The 16,170-nt window shown below is 45.4% G+C and overlaps 1 protein-coding gene across 1 annotated transcript in view; it reads left to right on the top strand.

Moving 5' to 3' along the window:
* Window positions 1-12,189, top strand: part of TRIM47 (tripartite motif containing 47) — a 30,008-nt gene extending 17,819 nt beyond the window's left edge. Inside the window, 5 exon segments of the mRNA XM_033136209.1 lie at window positions 3,480-3,575; window positions 4,412-4,642; window positions 6,117-6,312; window positions 8,246-8,320; window positions 9,904-12,189. Of these exon segments, the coding sequence (XP_032992100.1) occupies window positions 3,480-3,575; window positions 4,412-4,642; window positions 6,117-6,312; window positions 8,246-8,320; window positions 9,904-10,529 (1,224 nt within the window). The 3' untranslated portion in view covers window positions 10,530-12,189.
* Window positions 12,190-16,170: the final 3,981 nt, after the last annotated feature.

The following is a 16,170-nucleotide window of genomic DNA, read 5'->3' as shown; positions in this document are numbered from 1 at the left end:
GGGTGTAATGCCATGTAATGTACCATAACTGATGCTATGATCACACCCGAAAAGGCCTACTTGGAGAATATTGCTTTCTGTTCATTAGCGTGGGAAGGACCCTGATACTGCAGTCTTTTCCAGTACCTCTGGCATGTAGCATAAGCCCTGCAAAAGGGATTGAAGCTACAGCAGCCACAGGCAGGACAGCTGTGGCTTTCAAAGTATAGGCGCAAACTCCCTAAATGGGCGCCAGGTGGTCACTTTTAGAACACGGATGGGGAAGCAGTGGCTCCCATCATCCCTGACCACTGGGCATGCTGGCTAGGGGTTGGTGGGAGTTGGAATCTCACAGCAGCTGGAGGAGCACCACTTCTACATTGCTGCCGTAGAGGCACAGAAGTGGGGTGTATAGGGACAGTCTCTAAAGCATATATCACATCATGGGAAGGAGCCTCATAGCATGGTAACAATGGAGGAATAAAAGTTAATCAGGACAGAGTTTATTGAAGGGGTTGAAAAGGCAATCTGATATATTGCCTATAAACTTTGAGCAAAACATTTTAGAAATGGTCCCAGTGGCAGCTGCGACCCATTGGGAGCCCAGCAGTAGATAGAGCCAATGATTGGCAGAGCCAACTAAGTCTAGATTTGTCCTCATCCTCCTCCCTGCTGAGGTCGACAAGGGCAACACAGAGACCAAGGAGGAGTAAGCTGGCAAGTTGTGCTGCCCTGCGAACTGGCTGTAAGTAAGAAGGATGCAGGCAGGTGGGAACTGGCAGAGAGCAGGCCGAGGGTGGTGGGCAGTTCTCCTTTCCCCCTAATGGACCAGCCTCCACTGGACAGTCCCATGGATCAGGGGAGGAGCACCCTCTTTGCGTACAAAAGGTCTCTGGTTCAGTCCTTGGCAGCATTTCAGCTGAAAGGCATTCCTGGGTAGCAGGGCCAGGAAAGACTTTGGCACAAGATGCCAGAGAATGGCAGGATAGCCACTACTAGGCTTGAAGGACCAATTGTCTGGAGCTGGTATGAAGTCAGAATTCCAGGCAGTGAAGTTCTCTGCTGCTGCCAGACAACCAAAATTGACTCCAGTTCTGTTATGGAGCCAGAGCAAGTCTGTAGCTGATTAACAGAAGGGAACCCCTCTGTTAATTACCTCCCCCTTTGCCCGGAATAAAATGTTATCACTCCTGGTGGAAGGGAAGAGGCAGAGAGTTTCCTGTGTGGCAAAAATAGATAGGGTTTGGCTTGCTGTCAAGGATTGCCATGCCTGGGATGGCTTAAGCAAGTTTTATATTTTCATGGCGGCACACCTGAAAAAAAAATTCCTTGCATGTGTGAGCACATGCATATGTATGTTAGTCAGAACGCACTTAATCATTCTTATTGCTGCATTTATATTCCACCTTGAGGAAGGGTATCTTGTTCTTCCCACCCCCGCCTCTATTTATATTCGTGAGAAAAGTAGGTTGGGCAGTTAGTTTAGGGACTGAGAGGGGATTCGAACCCTGGTCCTTTAACAGCACCCTAATTAGTACACAGCACAGACAGATTGGTGCTGAGCATGCCCCAAAAGAAATAGAATTTTAACCTTATTGGCCAGTGTCAAATCAAATCGATTGTGATGCTAGCTCCGCTTAATGCTAGCAATTTTATGTTCTATATGTTTATATAAATTAGCACATACAACTAAGGAACAAGTATTCCCTGCTTTTGGAAAAGAAGCAGCTTTTATGACCAGAAAAAAATAATGCCAATTTTTTGTTAAACCATCTTGGCTACATCTCAGTTAAATCCCTTTCCTTCCCTCTCCCTGTGTCTGCTTAAAGAGATCAATGGGTTATTATGGCATCGCCAGATAAGCCCTCTCCGTGGCACTTTAATTTCCTTGCTTTCTGGTCCGGGTGAGGGTGTTGATGCAATTTGGGCTGTGGCTCTTGCTTTCTCTGATAGAGCTACGATTGTTCCTTTCATTGCAACCCTCTCAGTCTGGTCTTTATCTCACTCCAGCACATTGTTTAAATGGAGTTTGGAGCCACATGACAGTAGCACTTTGCTCTTTTTAGCTTTCCAGAATTGGGCACGTTTCCAGTCAAAATTCAAATGTCAGACAGTTGGGAAGACCGCTTCCTTTGCAGGTCTTTAAAAGTAGACAAAAGACTGTTGCTTTTGCAAAAAAAAAAAAAAAAAAAAACCAGACACATGCACACATAATAATTACAATAACATTTCCAAACACAAACCAGCTCACGTTGGGGGTCAATATTGATAGATCACCAGGGGAAAGGTTTGTTCAGTTTAGTTTACTTTGGCCTCATTCACACATAACATTAAGCCATGGTTTAATCAAAAACATTATTAGCATTGTGTGAGAGACCTGCCTAGCCGTTTAACTGATTTGTTCACTGACAACAAACTGTGTTTATTGTTGACTTATGAACCTTTGTTTTACTCAGTGTTTTGTTTTGTTTTTTTAAATAAAAAACGAGGTGCTGGTACTCATATCTTGATAAAAGTGCCATGGGTGCCAGCACAAAATGGCTGCCATGAGCCACAAAAATATGTAACAGTATTCAGTACCTGTGAGTACTATCACACACACAAAAGCACTGGTTTAGCTATGGCTTGGTGTGTAGTATTTGAACCTAGCACCCTTTTTCAATCATGGCTTGTTTGGTTACTCCACCCCGGATGTTCACCAGGTTACAAAAGCATGAGAAAAGAAGAGATGGAAAACAAAACTAATAATAATAATAATAATAATCATCATCATCATCTCCTTGACATCTGATGGGAGGGCGTTCCACAGGGCGGGTGCCACTACCGAGAAGGCCCTCTGCCTGGTTCCCTGTAACCTCACTTCTTGCAGTGAGGAAATCACCAGAAGCCCCTCGGTGCTGGACCTCAGTGTCTGGGCTGAATGATGGGGGTGGAGATGCTCATTCAGGTATACAAGGCTGAGGCTGTTTAGGGCTTTAAAGGAGAAATGGTGGAGAAATAAGCTGTGGTGTGTTTAATCATCCTGGTTAACTCATGGTTTGTTGAACAAACCGTGGCTTAGATTTATGGGCTAGCGGAGCCTTTGTCAAGAACAAATATATAATAGGCAGGAGAGACAATAAGGGCAATACGTTATGCAAAATGAATGGACAGGAGGGAATATAAGGGTTTTGGGGAGCGAGGGCAATCAGGCACAGTGCAAAGTGAAGTCACATCACTACCACCTTCAAAGAACTTGTCCTTTTTAGTCTTTAGAGTGGTGGGGAACTCTTGGCTCTCCAAATGTTGCTGGACTCCTAACTCTCATCAGGCGCAGCTAGCTTGGCCAGGACTTATGGGAACTGGGAGTGCAACAAAATCTGGAGGGCCACAGTTCCCCATTCTTGCTTTTCATAAATAGATTTAACGGTGAATATTTCTCTACATCCATGAGGACTGGAAGAGAAATGTATTATTTTCTGTCAATGCGAGGTGACATTCTGATTCCCTTTCTTCAAAAGGCCCAAAGACCCAAAATCCTGAACAGTGTTGAGAATCAGTTGGATGAACTTGGAGTCACTATTGCGCAGACAAGGAGGACTGTGGACCTGATCAAAGTAAGATGGCTTCAGTCGATTTCATCCCAGAAGGAAAACTGGATGTTGATCTCTCTCACACACACACTGTGCCCTGTTCTTTTCATACATTTCCATGTCATTGTCTTCTGGTGCCGAGGGGATCAGGGGTTTGGGCTGTCTCTCGGCCTGGGTATCAAGAGGTGGTTTATCCACTGATTCCGATCCAATTCTGCTGCAGTGTTGGGAGGTTTAATTAAAGATAACATGTAAGCAAAGAACAAAAATCCTCTTGCGTGTATGCTCTCGTGTTGCACAAATATACAAGTTTCCTGAGAAGTGGATCACATGGTGCTTTTCCTAGACTGTACCACTTCAGACTGCAGTTGGAGGATCACATTTTTGAACGTTCCATCAGACTGGGGGAAACTCCATGCCTGTAAGAAAGTAGCATGTCCAAGGTAGCCATTTCCATGACATGCTACATTTCCACTTGCAGAGAGACCCTCATTTCTGGCATTCAGATAAAAGACAAAAGAGCATATAGTGGCTTAGTGAATTTGGCAGCAATGGGATTTCCCCCCCCTAAAGTTTGCCTCTTTACACGTTGTGGTCCGGATAAAAATTGGAGGGCTTTAAAATGGAATAATCCAGACATGTTTCCTAATGTCGCATTCAAGCATCATGCCCAGTCTGGCTTAAAGTGGGTATTTATAAGCAATCAGATCTTGGAGAAGATTTGATTGCTTCTGCCCTCCCCCACCTGGCCAACTTTAAAAGGAGGATCTGGATGTGTGCATTTTTTTGGGGGGGGGGTTGGAAATATATGTAATCTACATGGATGTTAATTGGTATAAAGCTGTCTCTGTTGTGTTTAGGGCACTGCTCAGAAAGAGAAGGAAAAGGTCAGCAAACTCTTTGCTGAGACGGCCAGGGCCCTTGCAGCCTTTCAGAAGGAAGTCCTTGGCTTCATCGAAGATGGGGAAAGAGCAATGCTGATTGGGGCAGCGGAGGAGCTGCGGCAGAAGGAAGAGAGGCGTGACACACTGGCTGAACACAAGCGGAATCTGGAGAAGGTTCCCAGCACAGACACCATCTCTTTCCTGCAGGTCTGTGCCCCTGGGTGTTATTCCAGTGGAGAGTCACCCCTAAAAGTGCTTCATTCCTTGCCTCTGGGCAGATCCACACCATACATTGAAAGCACATCTAACATACGTTGAAAGCATGACTTTCCACAAAGGAATCCTGGGAACTGTAGTTCCTCTCACAGAACTACAGTTCCCAATGCCCTGAACAAACTACAATTTTATTTATTTTATTTATTGAAATTTATATACCACCCTCTACCCGGACACCTCACAGAACAAAACCAGAACACAAAACCACAAAATACATAATCAAAATAAAAACAACAACCCAATAACCCGTCCCCCCAAAACCCCCACCTTTTAAAAGGGCATAGGATGTAAATCGAATCAACCAAAGGCCTGGTTAAAAAGGAATGTTTTTGCCTGGCACCTAAAGGTGTATAGTGAAGGTGCCAGGAGAACTTCCCTGGGGAGAGCATTCCACATATGGGGAGCCACTGCAGAGAAGGTCTGTTCTTGTGTTGCCACCCTCTCGAGGAGGAGGCACACGAAGGAGGGCCTCAGAAAATGATCTCGGGGTAGGTTCATATGGAAAGAGGTGGTCCTTTTGGTATTGCGGTCCTGAGCCATTTAAGGCTTTATAGGCCAAAACCAGCACTTTGAATTGGGCTCGGAACCAGCACTTTGAATTGGTAGCTAGTGCAGTCGGACCAGGATTATTTTACAGAAAGTAATGTGCTTTCAATGTATGGCAGGGATTTCCCCTCTCTGGAAACAGTAGAAAAGGGGAGGATTTGTGGGGACGTGCTGTCCTCTCTAGCGAGCCGCAAGTGGAGAGTCTGATTCAGTTTGTCCATAATTTTTTTATGGGCAGATGCTGCTTCTTTTTCTGGCTCCGGACTGGTGATTTTGTATAGGAAGGTGGGCATGCTCATACACTACAGAGGGAGGAAGGTAGGACACAATGGGCATTTGTCTCTCTCACTAGCTCCCACAATTTGTAGGCCATTCGTTATTTTTGATAGCCTTCCCCAATCTGATGCCTTTCAGATGTTGTTGGACTATAACTCATAATCCATGACCATTGGCCATCCTTGCTGGGGTTGATGGGAGCTGTAGTCCAGCAACATCTGGTGGGCACCAGGTTGAAGAAGGCATGCAGTCGCAGTGCTCATTCCTATCTGGATCTCTGCTGGGAAATGTGCCCTCATCCTCTGTGTAGGGGCCCTGGGTAAACGGGCCTTAGAGGGAGGAGGCTCTGCTGAGCTCTATGTTCCTGGATCCACATTTGGAACAGAGCCGCATGCCAACATCTCCTGCCAGTGTAGCTGCTCTTTCTCTCTGTCCCCCTCCCTCCCTCTGGTATGTGTTTCCATGTCACGAACAGCAGCCATAGGCTCTGGTGCTCAGGAAAGAGGTGGCTCTGTGGAATGAGTCCTCCCACCAGTCAATTGCTGTATATCACCCCCATTTTTTTCTTTCTTTTTTGGCCCAGGAGTTCCAAGCACTGAAAATAGCCACCGAAGAGAAAAACTTCTCGTGTGCAAGCTTCCCCAAAGAGCTGAGCTTCATCAAATCCAGCCAGGCCGTGCTCGCTGTGAAGGAAATGCTAGTGAACATTTGCAAGAACCAGTGGGACCAGCTCTCGGGGAACGGAGACGAAGGGCCCATTCTTTATGGCATGCCAGAAGGTCTGTAGCAGCAAACGGAATATCCTGCCCTTGCATTCCATGTAGAGCGCTATGCATTCTGCCGTGTTTTGACTATGGAATTCTTTGCTGACTCTGATAGCTACCATGCTGTTTCTGCAGAAATGATTAGTGCCCAGCAATGCTAAGAATCCCGTCTCCCTGTAGCTCTTAGTATCTAAGAGGTCTGAAGTCTCTCTGTGATCGGGGACCTGGGCTTGGAAGTATCAGCACAAGAATGCACATTGCTGCCTTGCCTTCTGACAGTTCTCAAGATCTTTGCTTCAGTACATTCCCTTCTCCCAATCTTTTCTCGGAGCTTGAAATGCCGCTGGGGTACCCAGCCTTATGCAAATTCAGGACCCACTTGCTCAGCTTCCATTCACATGTTAAATTTTGCTTGTAGACTTTGTGCTACTTTTAACATGCAGTAAACGCTAACGGGGCATTAGAACCCATGGCACCATTTACGTCATGGAAGTGGGAACTGCCGCTCTCCAGATGTTGTTGGACTTTTATCGCCATCATCTCTGGCCGTTGGCCATGGTGGTTGGAACCGATGGGGCTGAGTGCAGCATCGTGGAGGGCCACAGGTTCCCCACCTCTGTTCGACATCTCCAAGTCTCCTCTTGATGTTGGCGTTTGTACCTGCCTAAATGAATGCCCACCCAGGGACACCCGCCCCCCCCCCAAAATAAAATATGTCAGCAGCCTCTAAGGGAGAGATGTTTCAAGCTACAGCCTCCATGCCAAAGCACTGCAAGTGGTGCAGCTGTTTTGAAATTGCATAATAACAAGACTCTCTTAAATTGGTGTCGGGTTTCTGGGCCCTGTGCCTCCTGCTTGGGGTTGTTTTTTTATGAGGTTTCCATAAGGACTCAAATAAATCAGAAGGCAACAAACAGACATCACCGGGTGTGGCCAGCAGTGGTTTGGGGAGGATGTCCAGAGTGGCTTTTCTTTGAAACAGAGCCTTGTCTTTCAGAACACAGGGGAGGTATATACTTAAATCTCACTCTCCTGCCAGTATTGGAGTGGATCTTGCTGGATTCGTCCTCAAGTTCAACTGCTCCCTAAAGAAACTATGGCAACGTGTGACTACTTGCCTAGCACTGGCTCTGTTCTCTTCAGGGCTTCCCCACCCTCTCCCATACATTCCCCATGTTTCAGGGAGGAGTACTGTACTTCCTGGGTACTTACCAGGGAGTTTGCACTAACTGCTTCCAGGTCACAGTGTGCTGCCACTATCCCCACAAGACCCAGCCAGAGGCACAAACAAGACATCCATGAGAACAGTGGAACAGTCTCCCTCTGGAAGTTGTGGGCTCTCCTTCCGTGGAGGTTTATAAGCAGAGGTTGGATGGCCATCTGCCACGGATGCTCTAGCTGAGATTCCTGCATTGCAGGGGGTTGGACTAGATGACTCCTGGGTCCCTTCCAGCTCTATGATTCTATGTGAACTGGGCGCCACCACGCAGACCCCTATGTGGTGGTAGGGAGGCTGAAGGAAGGAGAGTAGAGATGGAATCAGGGTTTGCAGACCTAGAAGGAAAAGTTGTCAGGGTCCAGCAATGTGTTTGTTTTTGTTTTGGATGAGCACAAGACCACAACACAGTTATGAGCAGAGCCCTCTGCTGGCTGGCTTTGTAGTAAGTAGCACAAGGACATGTTAGGATCTTAGATCCTGGATAACATCCTGTGGGATTTCCCTCTTCTGATTGATAGGTTTAAGAATCTAATCACAGCAGGCCTGTTGATGACAACTGAATTTAAGGTAAAAAGTGGTTGCATGGAATAGTACACCTGCGTCTGATCAGCCAGGATACTTTCTAATGAACGAGGCTCTTTTCCTTGTGTGATGTGTTGGTTTTTTCTTTTCCATTTTTGCTGTCTTTTTTTGCTGAGGTAATTTTTTGACAATTTCCTCTCCTCACAGTGACCCTTGAGCCCCCGATTCCAGAAAAAAGCAGCAACCCCGCCTGTTTGGAGTCCCGAGATTATTTTCTGAAATGTAAGACCATTTTATTGTATGTTTTTGTTCCCTTGGCTTTTGTTTCTTTGCTGATGGCGTAACCTTTGGCAGACGGCAGATGTGTTGCAGACAGCAGAAAATGTCAGCCCACTCAAAGTTATTAGGAGTGCAGTCCAGTGAAAACAAAATGCTTGAGTATTGTTTTAGAAAAACGTTCAGTGTCTCAGTTACTGGTCTTTACTGGTCTTGCTAGGTTTAGCTGAAAATATGGGACTTAAACCACATGGGCAAAGATTCCTGGATTGCAGGGGGTTGGACTAGATGACCCTTGTGGTCCCTTTCAACTGCATGATTCTATGATGCTTGTAAAGCTACACCACCCCCTTTTCCGGTCATAAGAGGACACATATTGGAGGAGATGGAAAACACATATTCAGTTCAAACACTGCATGAAAGAAAAAAAAGACTGTGGCATAAAAAGAGATTTACGTTAAATATATATCATAAGGACTAGAAACTGGATTTTTTTTAAAAAAAGTAAATCTGGAGAACTGAACTATCAGTATTTAAAATGCATTTATATGGAGGAGGAAACCAGAAACCTTGAAAGTATAGAAAGCAGAAGGGGTGCGGCACATCTTTGCTCCTTGTTTCCATAGCTCTGCCACTCTCTGCTTCTAAATGTCTATTACTCTCCATACCCCCATCTGCCCACCTGCTTTCCCTATTTCACCTTCCCAAAACACACACACACACACACACACACACACACACACACACACACACAAGGTGCGGGTAAAGATTTTTTTTAAAAAACCCAATCCAGCCTAAAGTTTGCCATAGGGCTAAACTGCAGACGCACAAGTGGTATGCACAAATTTAAATACAGTTAGGAAAAATCCAACAATTTTTGCAGAATATATGTTGGTTGCAGCAGTGGAGTTTTTAGAACACGTGGTTGTATCCAACACTGCTGTTCCACTCATGCAACAGCTTTCTGCTTGTGCAATGCAATTTTGTTGTTGTTGTTGTTTATATACCACCCTATACCCCGAGGTTTCAGGGCAGTTCACAGAAAAGATCAACATAAAAACCACAATATATATAATCAAAATAACAAAGAGAAATAACCCCCCCCCCCCAAAAGAGCCACATTTTAAAAGAGCATAGGATGTCTATCAGATCAACCAAATGCCTGGTTAAAAAGGAACGTTTTTGCCTGGCAACTAAAGGTGTATAATGAAGGCGCTAGGAGAACTTCCTTGGGGAGAGCATTCCACAGCCGGGGAGCCACTGCAGAGAAGGTCTGTTCTTGTGTTGCCACCCTCCTTTTCTCTTTTCCCCTGCGGTCCCCCCCACCATGATAGGGGACCCTTTGGAGCATATTTTGGAGGGTGGGGTGCAGAGAGAGGAAGGGGGAAGTCCGATTGCATAAGTAGAACATCATTTGTACAGCGTTAGATCCTACCCAAGACTCCTAAGTTCAGGAGACGGAATGATTACTGAGGAGCACCAACCTCAGTGATGGTATTTTTCAGTTTTGTTGCCCAAGAAGACAAGATAACTAATACTGTGCGACTTCCTTGCTCCACCTTCTTCTCGCCTTCCCCCACCCCGCACAGTTGCCTTCATCATCGACTTGGACAGCGACACTGCCGACAAATTCCTCCAGCTGTTTGGGACCAAGGGAGCCAAGCGGGTGCTGAACCCTATCGCGTACCCCGAGTGCTCGACTAGGTTTGTCAACTGCGAGCAGGTGCTGGGCGAGAACTTAATGAACCGAGGCAACTACTACTGGGAAGTGGAGATCATTGACGGCTGGGTGAGCATTGGCGTCATCACGGAAGATTACAACCCGCAGGAGTCCTATGACAGGGGCCGCCTGGGCAGGAACGATAACTCCTGCTGCCTGCAGTGGAACGGGCAGAACTACGTGGCCTGGTTCGGTGGCTTTGACTGCGTGATACAGCAGCCTTTCTTCCATACGATTGGGGTGTACTTGGAGTACTCGGAGAAGGTGCTGACCTTCTATGGAGTCAAGGATTCCAAGATGACGTGCCTGCAGCAGTTCAAAGTGGCTCGCTTCAAGAAGGGCCATTTTGACCCCTTCCAGAATAAGATCAACCACCAGTTTCCGGCACTGTTTACGCACAACCTCAAGCCGGCCTTCTTCCTTGAAAGTGTCGATGCCCACATGCAGCTTGGGCCTCTCAAGAAAGATTGTGTTTCGGTGCTGAAGCGACGGTAACTCGTCCCATGTGCAGTAGAGCAAGAAAGGAATTGGTAAAGAGATTTAAAATGGGATCTTTCCTAGAACAGCTTGTCACTTCCATGATACAGGGTTACTAGGCTCTTCACCCATATATCTGTCCCTGCTACCTTTTGAGTCATTTGACTGGTGCCTTTAAAGATAATGGGCCTTTTCCGTGTTGGTCTTCTCTCTCTCTCTTGCCACCTCTTGGATTTTTAGTCATAGTTATAGTTTGTTCACACTGGGCTTAAACTCGAAGACCAAGTTTGTTACCTTTCACCTGCAGTTTGGGGATTTGGAGAGGATTGATTCTAGTCTGAATTTTCATTTTCTATATTAATCCAATATATTTACCACACAGACACACAGTTTCCTGATTCTGTACTCATCAATTCTAGGGCTTCTTCCTGCTCTCTTAACTGGGTGGGTGGTGGCGGCGGGGAGAATATCAGTGTTACTTTAAGACAGGAGTCAAGAACCTGTGATGTTGCTGGACTACAAGTCCCATTACCCCTAACTATTGGCCAGACTGACAGGGGTTGCTGGGATTTGGAGTCCCCTAACAGCTGGAGAGCCACAGGCTCCCCACCTCTAGCCCAGCTTGTGAGGAGTTTCAAATTTTTCTGTGGGCACTGAGCCAAATCTTAACTTCTGATTTAAACTGCTGTTCTTTAAGATGGGAGCTGCTGGTTGAGTTGAAACAGACGACCTACTGGATTTCTTCTGTTTCTAGGATATCTTGATTTTAGCAGATAATTACAGTTCTTCATATAAATTAGGAAGGCTGGAAGAATAAAATTTAGCTAGTTCAGAGACAGAAATTTTTACCACTCGAAGATTATTATTTTTTACCTCATGGATTCCCTGACAATAACTGAATTGCTGAAATGCTTGTGTCTTTTATTAGCCCCATGGTCTCAGCATTACGGTTATTTTCTGCAAGAGTTTCCTTCCAGTTATTCAGTTGGTTGCCTATCTGCCAAGGGTGGATCTTTTACAAAATAAATGGCAACATACAGGATACAGGGTGAAAAATATTATTAATTTGGTGAAACATGATGGTTAATTGTATGAGTTCACTTGTCCCTGCTGTCTGGGCTCATGCAATTCTTCCTGCCTACCAGCAAGAAACAGTGAGGTCACCAAAGTTATTTTCTACTTCCCCTAATGGAAATTACAGCGCAATTGCTCACAATAGCAACACACACACACACACACACACACACACACACACACACACACACACCATCATTGGTCAGCATTATTAAATGCAGTCCTTACGATTTCACCTATTGCCATTGGAACTAGTTACTGAAAGAATACCACAATGATAGTGTTGTGATTTCTGTATTCTTACTGTATTCTTAAAAAGACTTTGGGGATAAACTGGAACAATAGGAAATTTCACACTGAACCAAAATTGGCTGTATTAATTGTTCCTCAATGAGCAAAATAATAAAGCCAGTATATTTGCTTCCTTAGGTAATACTGTGCTGCTGTTTGTTTTTCACCCCAGTTTTTTGGGTGGTGGTAACCTTTCTGCTTTGTTTTATTATTATTATTATTAATACACAGTTGTATAATCTAACGTGTGAGGAAATAATAAGGAAAAAAGTTTAAATGAATCTAGTTGCCATTAAAGAATATGCAAACATAATCCTGGTTTGTCTTTCTTTGCTAACCTCAAATGAATGAGCTTACTTTCTGCAATGTTTTCAATCAATACCAGTTTACTATGGGCAAATAATAACACTTTTGTGGATAGCAGCAGCCAACTATACACCATAAAGTTTGCGCACCCATGTGTCTGTATTTATTTTTAATAAACTGAGGGCTTTATTTATTCGATTCATGCAGCGCGTACTTCCTCTTTGAAGAAAATAATCTGGATTAATTTCGTAAAAATGTCTTGCAATTTTTAAGTTCTACCACAAAATATCATAGTGAGAGACTCGTGATTACTGTAACACGTGGCACTACAAAATTTCCACTAAAGTCAAGCTTAGCTGGTAAGTAACACAACCAGAGTAATCTTCATTGTTCACATTATATAGATTCCACTCTCCATGAAAAATTGGAATGGATACAGCCTCTGCAATATAATTGTTTTGCAGTAAAAAGCTTCACGCTCCAGTTTCTCGTTTGTTTTGACTGCTGCCTGTGATACTGGAATAATCTCACTGCAATAGCCAAGCAACTTCCCATAGCTACAGTGCTGATGGTGTAGCTGTTGATAATGCCACAAAGCAAGTTTTAGGATCAAGTTGTAAGGCAGTGAGCTTAACACAAACTCGCGCTGAAAGTAATGACCTCCCGTGACCTTCCTAGGACTCTGAGCGGATTATATCCTGGGTTTTTTTTACGTGACAACCAAATAAAAATGCAGTAGAGGCAGCGTAAACACAATTAAAATAGCAGAAAATACCATATCTGGTTTGAGTGTCCTATTTTAAATTTATGGTTTTCTAATTTGTTGTTGTTCAGTCGTTCAGTCGTGTCCGACTCTTCGTGACCCCATGGACCAGAGCACGCCAGGCACGCCTATCCTTCACTGCCTCTCGCAGTTTGGCCAAACTCATGTTAGTAGCTTCGAGAACACTGTCCAGCCATCTCATCCTCTGTCGTCCCCTTCTTCTTGTGCCCTCCATCTTTCCCAACATCAGGGTCTTTTCCAGGGAGTCTTGCCTTCTCATGAGGTGGCCAAAGTACTGGACCCTCAACTTCAGGATCTGTCCTTCTAGTGAGCACTCAGAGCTGATTTCTTTAAGAATGGATAGGTTTGATCTTCTTGCAGTCCATGGGACTCTCAAGTCTCCTCCAGGGTTTTCTAATAGTTAAGTCTTTATTAGGTTATAGGGTGCTAAGGTCCAATGTATGATCCCGGCAAATAAGTCCCATTGAACTTTTAAGCAGACCCATAAAGGATTCTGCCGTAAAGGGGATGTATGTCTGGCCCAGGTTCAGGGGTTGTATTTGTGGTTGTGGGGAGGGCAAAGTAGTTTGGGGAGTATGGATTTAACTTTATTTACTTCATTTTGCCCACCCACTTTCTGCCTAAGTGCTGAAGGTGGCAAACAGTTGAAAATGATAGCTTAGTATCAAAGACAGAGCAATTGACTCCCTCTGGGGAAGATCCCTGGGGCAAATTTGTCCAACATACTGTACGAAAGAAAAATGGTGAGAATAGGGAAATAATCAGCACTTGGCCAAGAACATGTATACTGTATATTGTTGTGTAACGTCAGGGACTGGACGTGGCCCTTCACATCTCTCTGTGTGGCCCTCAGGACTTTCTCCTGACCATGTTGCTCAATGGTCCTTCTCCATACCCTCTACTGTACTGCTTCTGCCTGGCTAAAACATGTCATAGAATTGTTATAAGGCTGTTTGTTTGCCTGAATGGAGAGGTGTGCATATCTGGTGGATATACAGGGTGGAACTCAACATCGACCTATGTTGAATGTTTACCTGTGCAAGCATATCAGCTTGTCAGAAGGCACAATCTTCCCTCCTCTGTGTGTGCTGTTCTGGGGGTTTTCCCAACCACCCCCAGAACCAATTTTGCGGGGTGCCAAGGGAGGAGAGGAAGGAAGCTCCATTGCGCAAGGATTTGTTATGTGAATCATGCACACAGAAACCTCCGGCTTTTGTATGGGTGGAATGTAACCTATTGTATGAGTCACATCCATTGCTCTGCCCACTTTTGCCCCTGTCTCCACCTACTTTTGCCTTGGGCCCTGCCCACCCCAGCATGTGGCCCCTGAAGGATGCCAATGATGGAGTGCAGCCCTTGAGATGAAGAGTGTTCCCCTGTTATATGATGAAGTTAATGAACTGGATGGGATGATCCTTGCAAAAGACAATACTGCTTCAGTTCTGGGAAGACCCAGAACGTAGTTGAGTCTATCCAGGCTGATGAAGGGGTGGGCCCTCACTGTTTCACATCTCTGCTGCAGTCAGATGGAATGGCCAGTGGGTGCAGTTTTGTAAGAGGAGGAGGACCCATAGATTATGAGTCTGGGCCTGGCAGATGGTGAAAGCCTTGATGTCTTACCTCTCCCTATTAGGCTGCCACTTGGAAAAGCACTGGACTAAGAGAGTAGGAGCAGATGTCTGCTTTGTTTATTTGTTTCAGCATTTCCTGGTTCTTTAGCTAATATTAAGTGCATGAGCCCAGCATATAAATACAACATTGTAATCATTCTGAAACCAAGGGATCAAGACGGGCTAAAAAGCTACAGCTGTTGGTCTCTCATAATGACCAATTGCAAATTTTATTTCTGCCAAACTGGCTAAAAATTAAAAATAATCCAGTTTCCATTCTGTTGCAACTCCAGTCTTCTCTCGAATAGGGCTTGCCAACTCTACCACAATTGCTAGTGAGGGATCAGTCGTGGATGTACATCCAGTTCTCGCTTACAGCCTCTTAATTTGGACTAAAGCCCTGGAAAAATGAGTGTTTTAGCCATGTGACTTTGCCAGCCAGGAAACTTCTCTGTTAAAAAAATTGGCATGAAACCACAACAAACTAAAATAGTAGTAAAAATAGCTTATAAAACCACTAAAGTGCCAATATCTTTTTTTTTTAAAGGTTAAATACCTGCTGTGAATTGCAGCTGTTCTGTTTGGCAGAAACACTAGAAATCAAGTTACTTGATTCATATGACCACTACTGCTTCCTGTTTACCGGTATGTGGCCTTCATAGAATTAATACAGTTTATTATACACAGTGAAAAACAAACAAATTTGGAGACAAGACAAATTTCAATAGAGTTCATTTGCTATAGCGAAACACAAAAGAGGCAAGCCATGTGGCACTTTAAAGACTTACATTTTATTATACCATAAGTTTTTGTAGCCCAGAACCCAATGTCCCTATCCAGTCTAATTTAAGCTTTACATTAAAATGACACAGGATGATGGGAACTGAAGTCCAGCAACATCTTCAGTGCCACAGGTTGCCCATCGCTGGTTACGCAAAACTACTCAGGAGAACATTTATGTAATTTGAGGGGGTTCTTCCCCCCATGGAAGGGCTCAAGTGAAGTACCAGTACAAAGATCAAGCAGGGGTGGAGCAAGGGCGGGGCGTTGGGGGCGGTCTGACCCAGTTTCCACCCTGGAGGGGGTGACACTTGGGGCCCTGCCCCCACGACCGGCGACTCCCAAGCCAAGTCTCGCTGCCCGGCAAAAACCTCGCTCGGCGCAGTGGCGCCATGGCTGGCTTGCTTGCTCGTTTGGTCGGCGCTCGCTTTTCTTCTCCCTGCTGGGCCCTGGTTGGGCGGAGCCGTGGGGGCGGGCCAGTGAGGGGTGTCACTCTTGATCCCCAACACGGCCTCCCTGCCTAGTCGCTTCCTGCTGCAGGAGTGGCTCCCAGTTTTGGTTGAGCCTTCCAGCAGCTGAAGAGATTGATTGAAAAAGCTGGAGAGGTAATGTGTGCCTGGGGCTGTGTGCGTGGTAGTGGACTTTGGCATGCGCAAGGTCGTTTTGTTTTGTGGCGGCACTGAGGGGGGCAGCGTCCCCCCGTGGCCGCCGCTTGTATTGTGGCGCTTCACCAGTCCCGGGACTTGGGTGGGCTCCCGGTTGGAGGCCGCGGGGTGGTCATTTTGTTTTGCGGCCGCTTGTCTTGCTGTGGGAG

The sequence above is a fragment of the Lacerta agilis genome, chromosome 2 (genome assembly GCF_009819535.1).
Source record: "Lacerta agilis isolate rLacAgi1 chromosome 2, rLacAgi1.pri, whole genome shotgun sequence".
Classification (NCBI taxonomy): Eukaryota; Metazoa; Chordata; class Lepidosauria; order Squamata; family Lacertidae; genus Lacerta; species Lacerta agilis.
The sequence above is the reverse complement of the archived record's forward strand: the minus strand, read 5'-3'. Positions and strand labels throughout refer to the sequence as shown.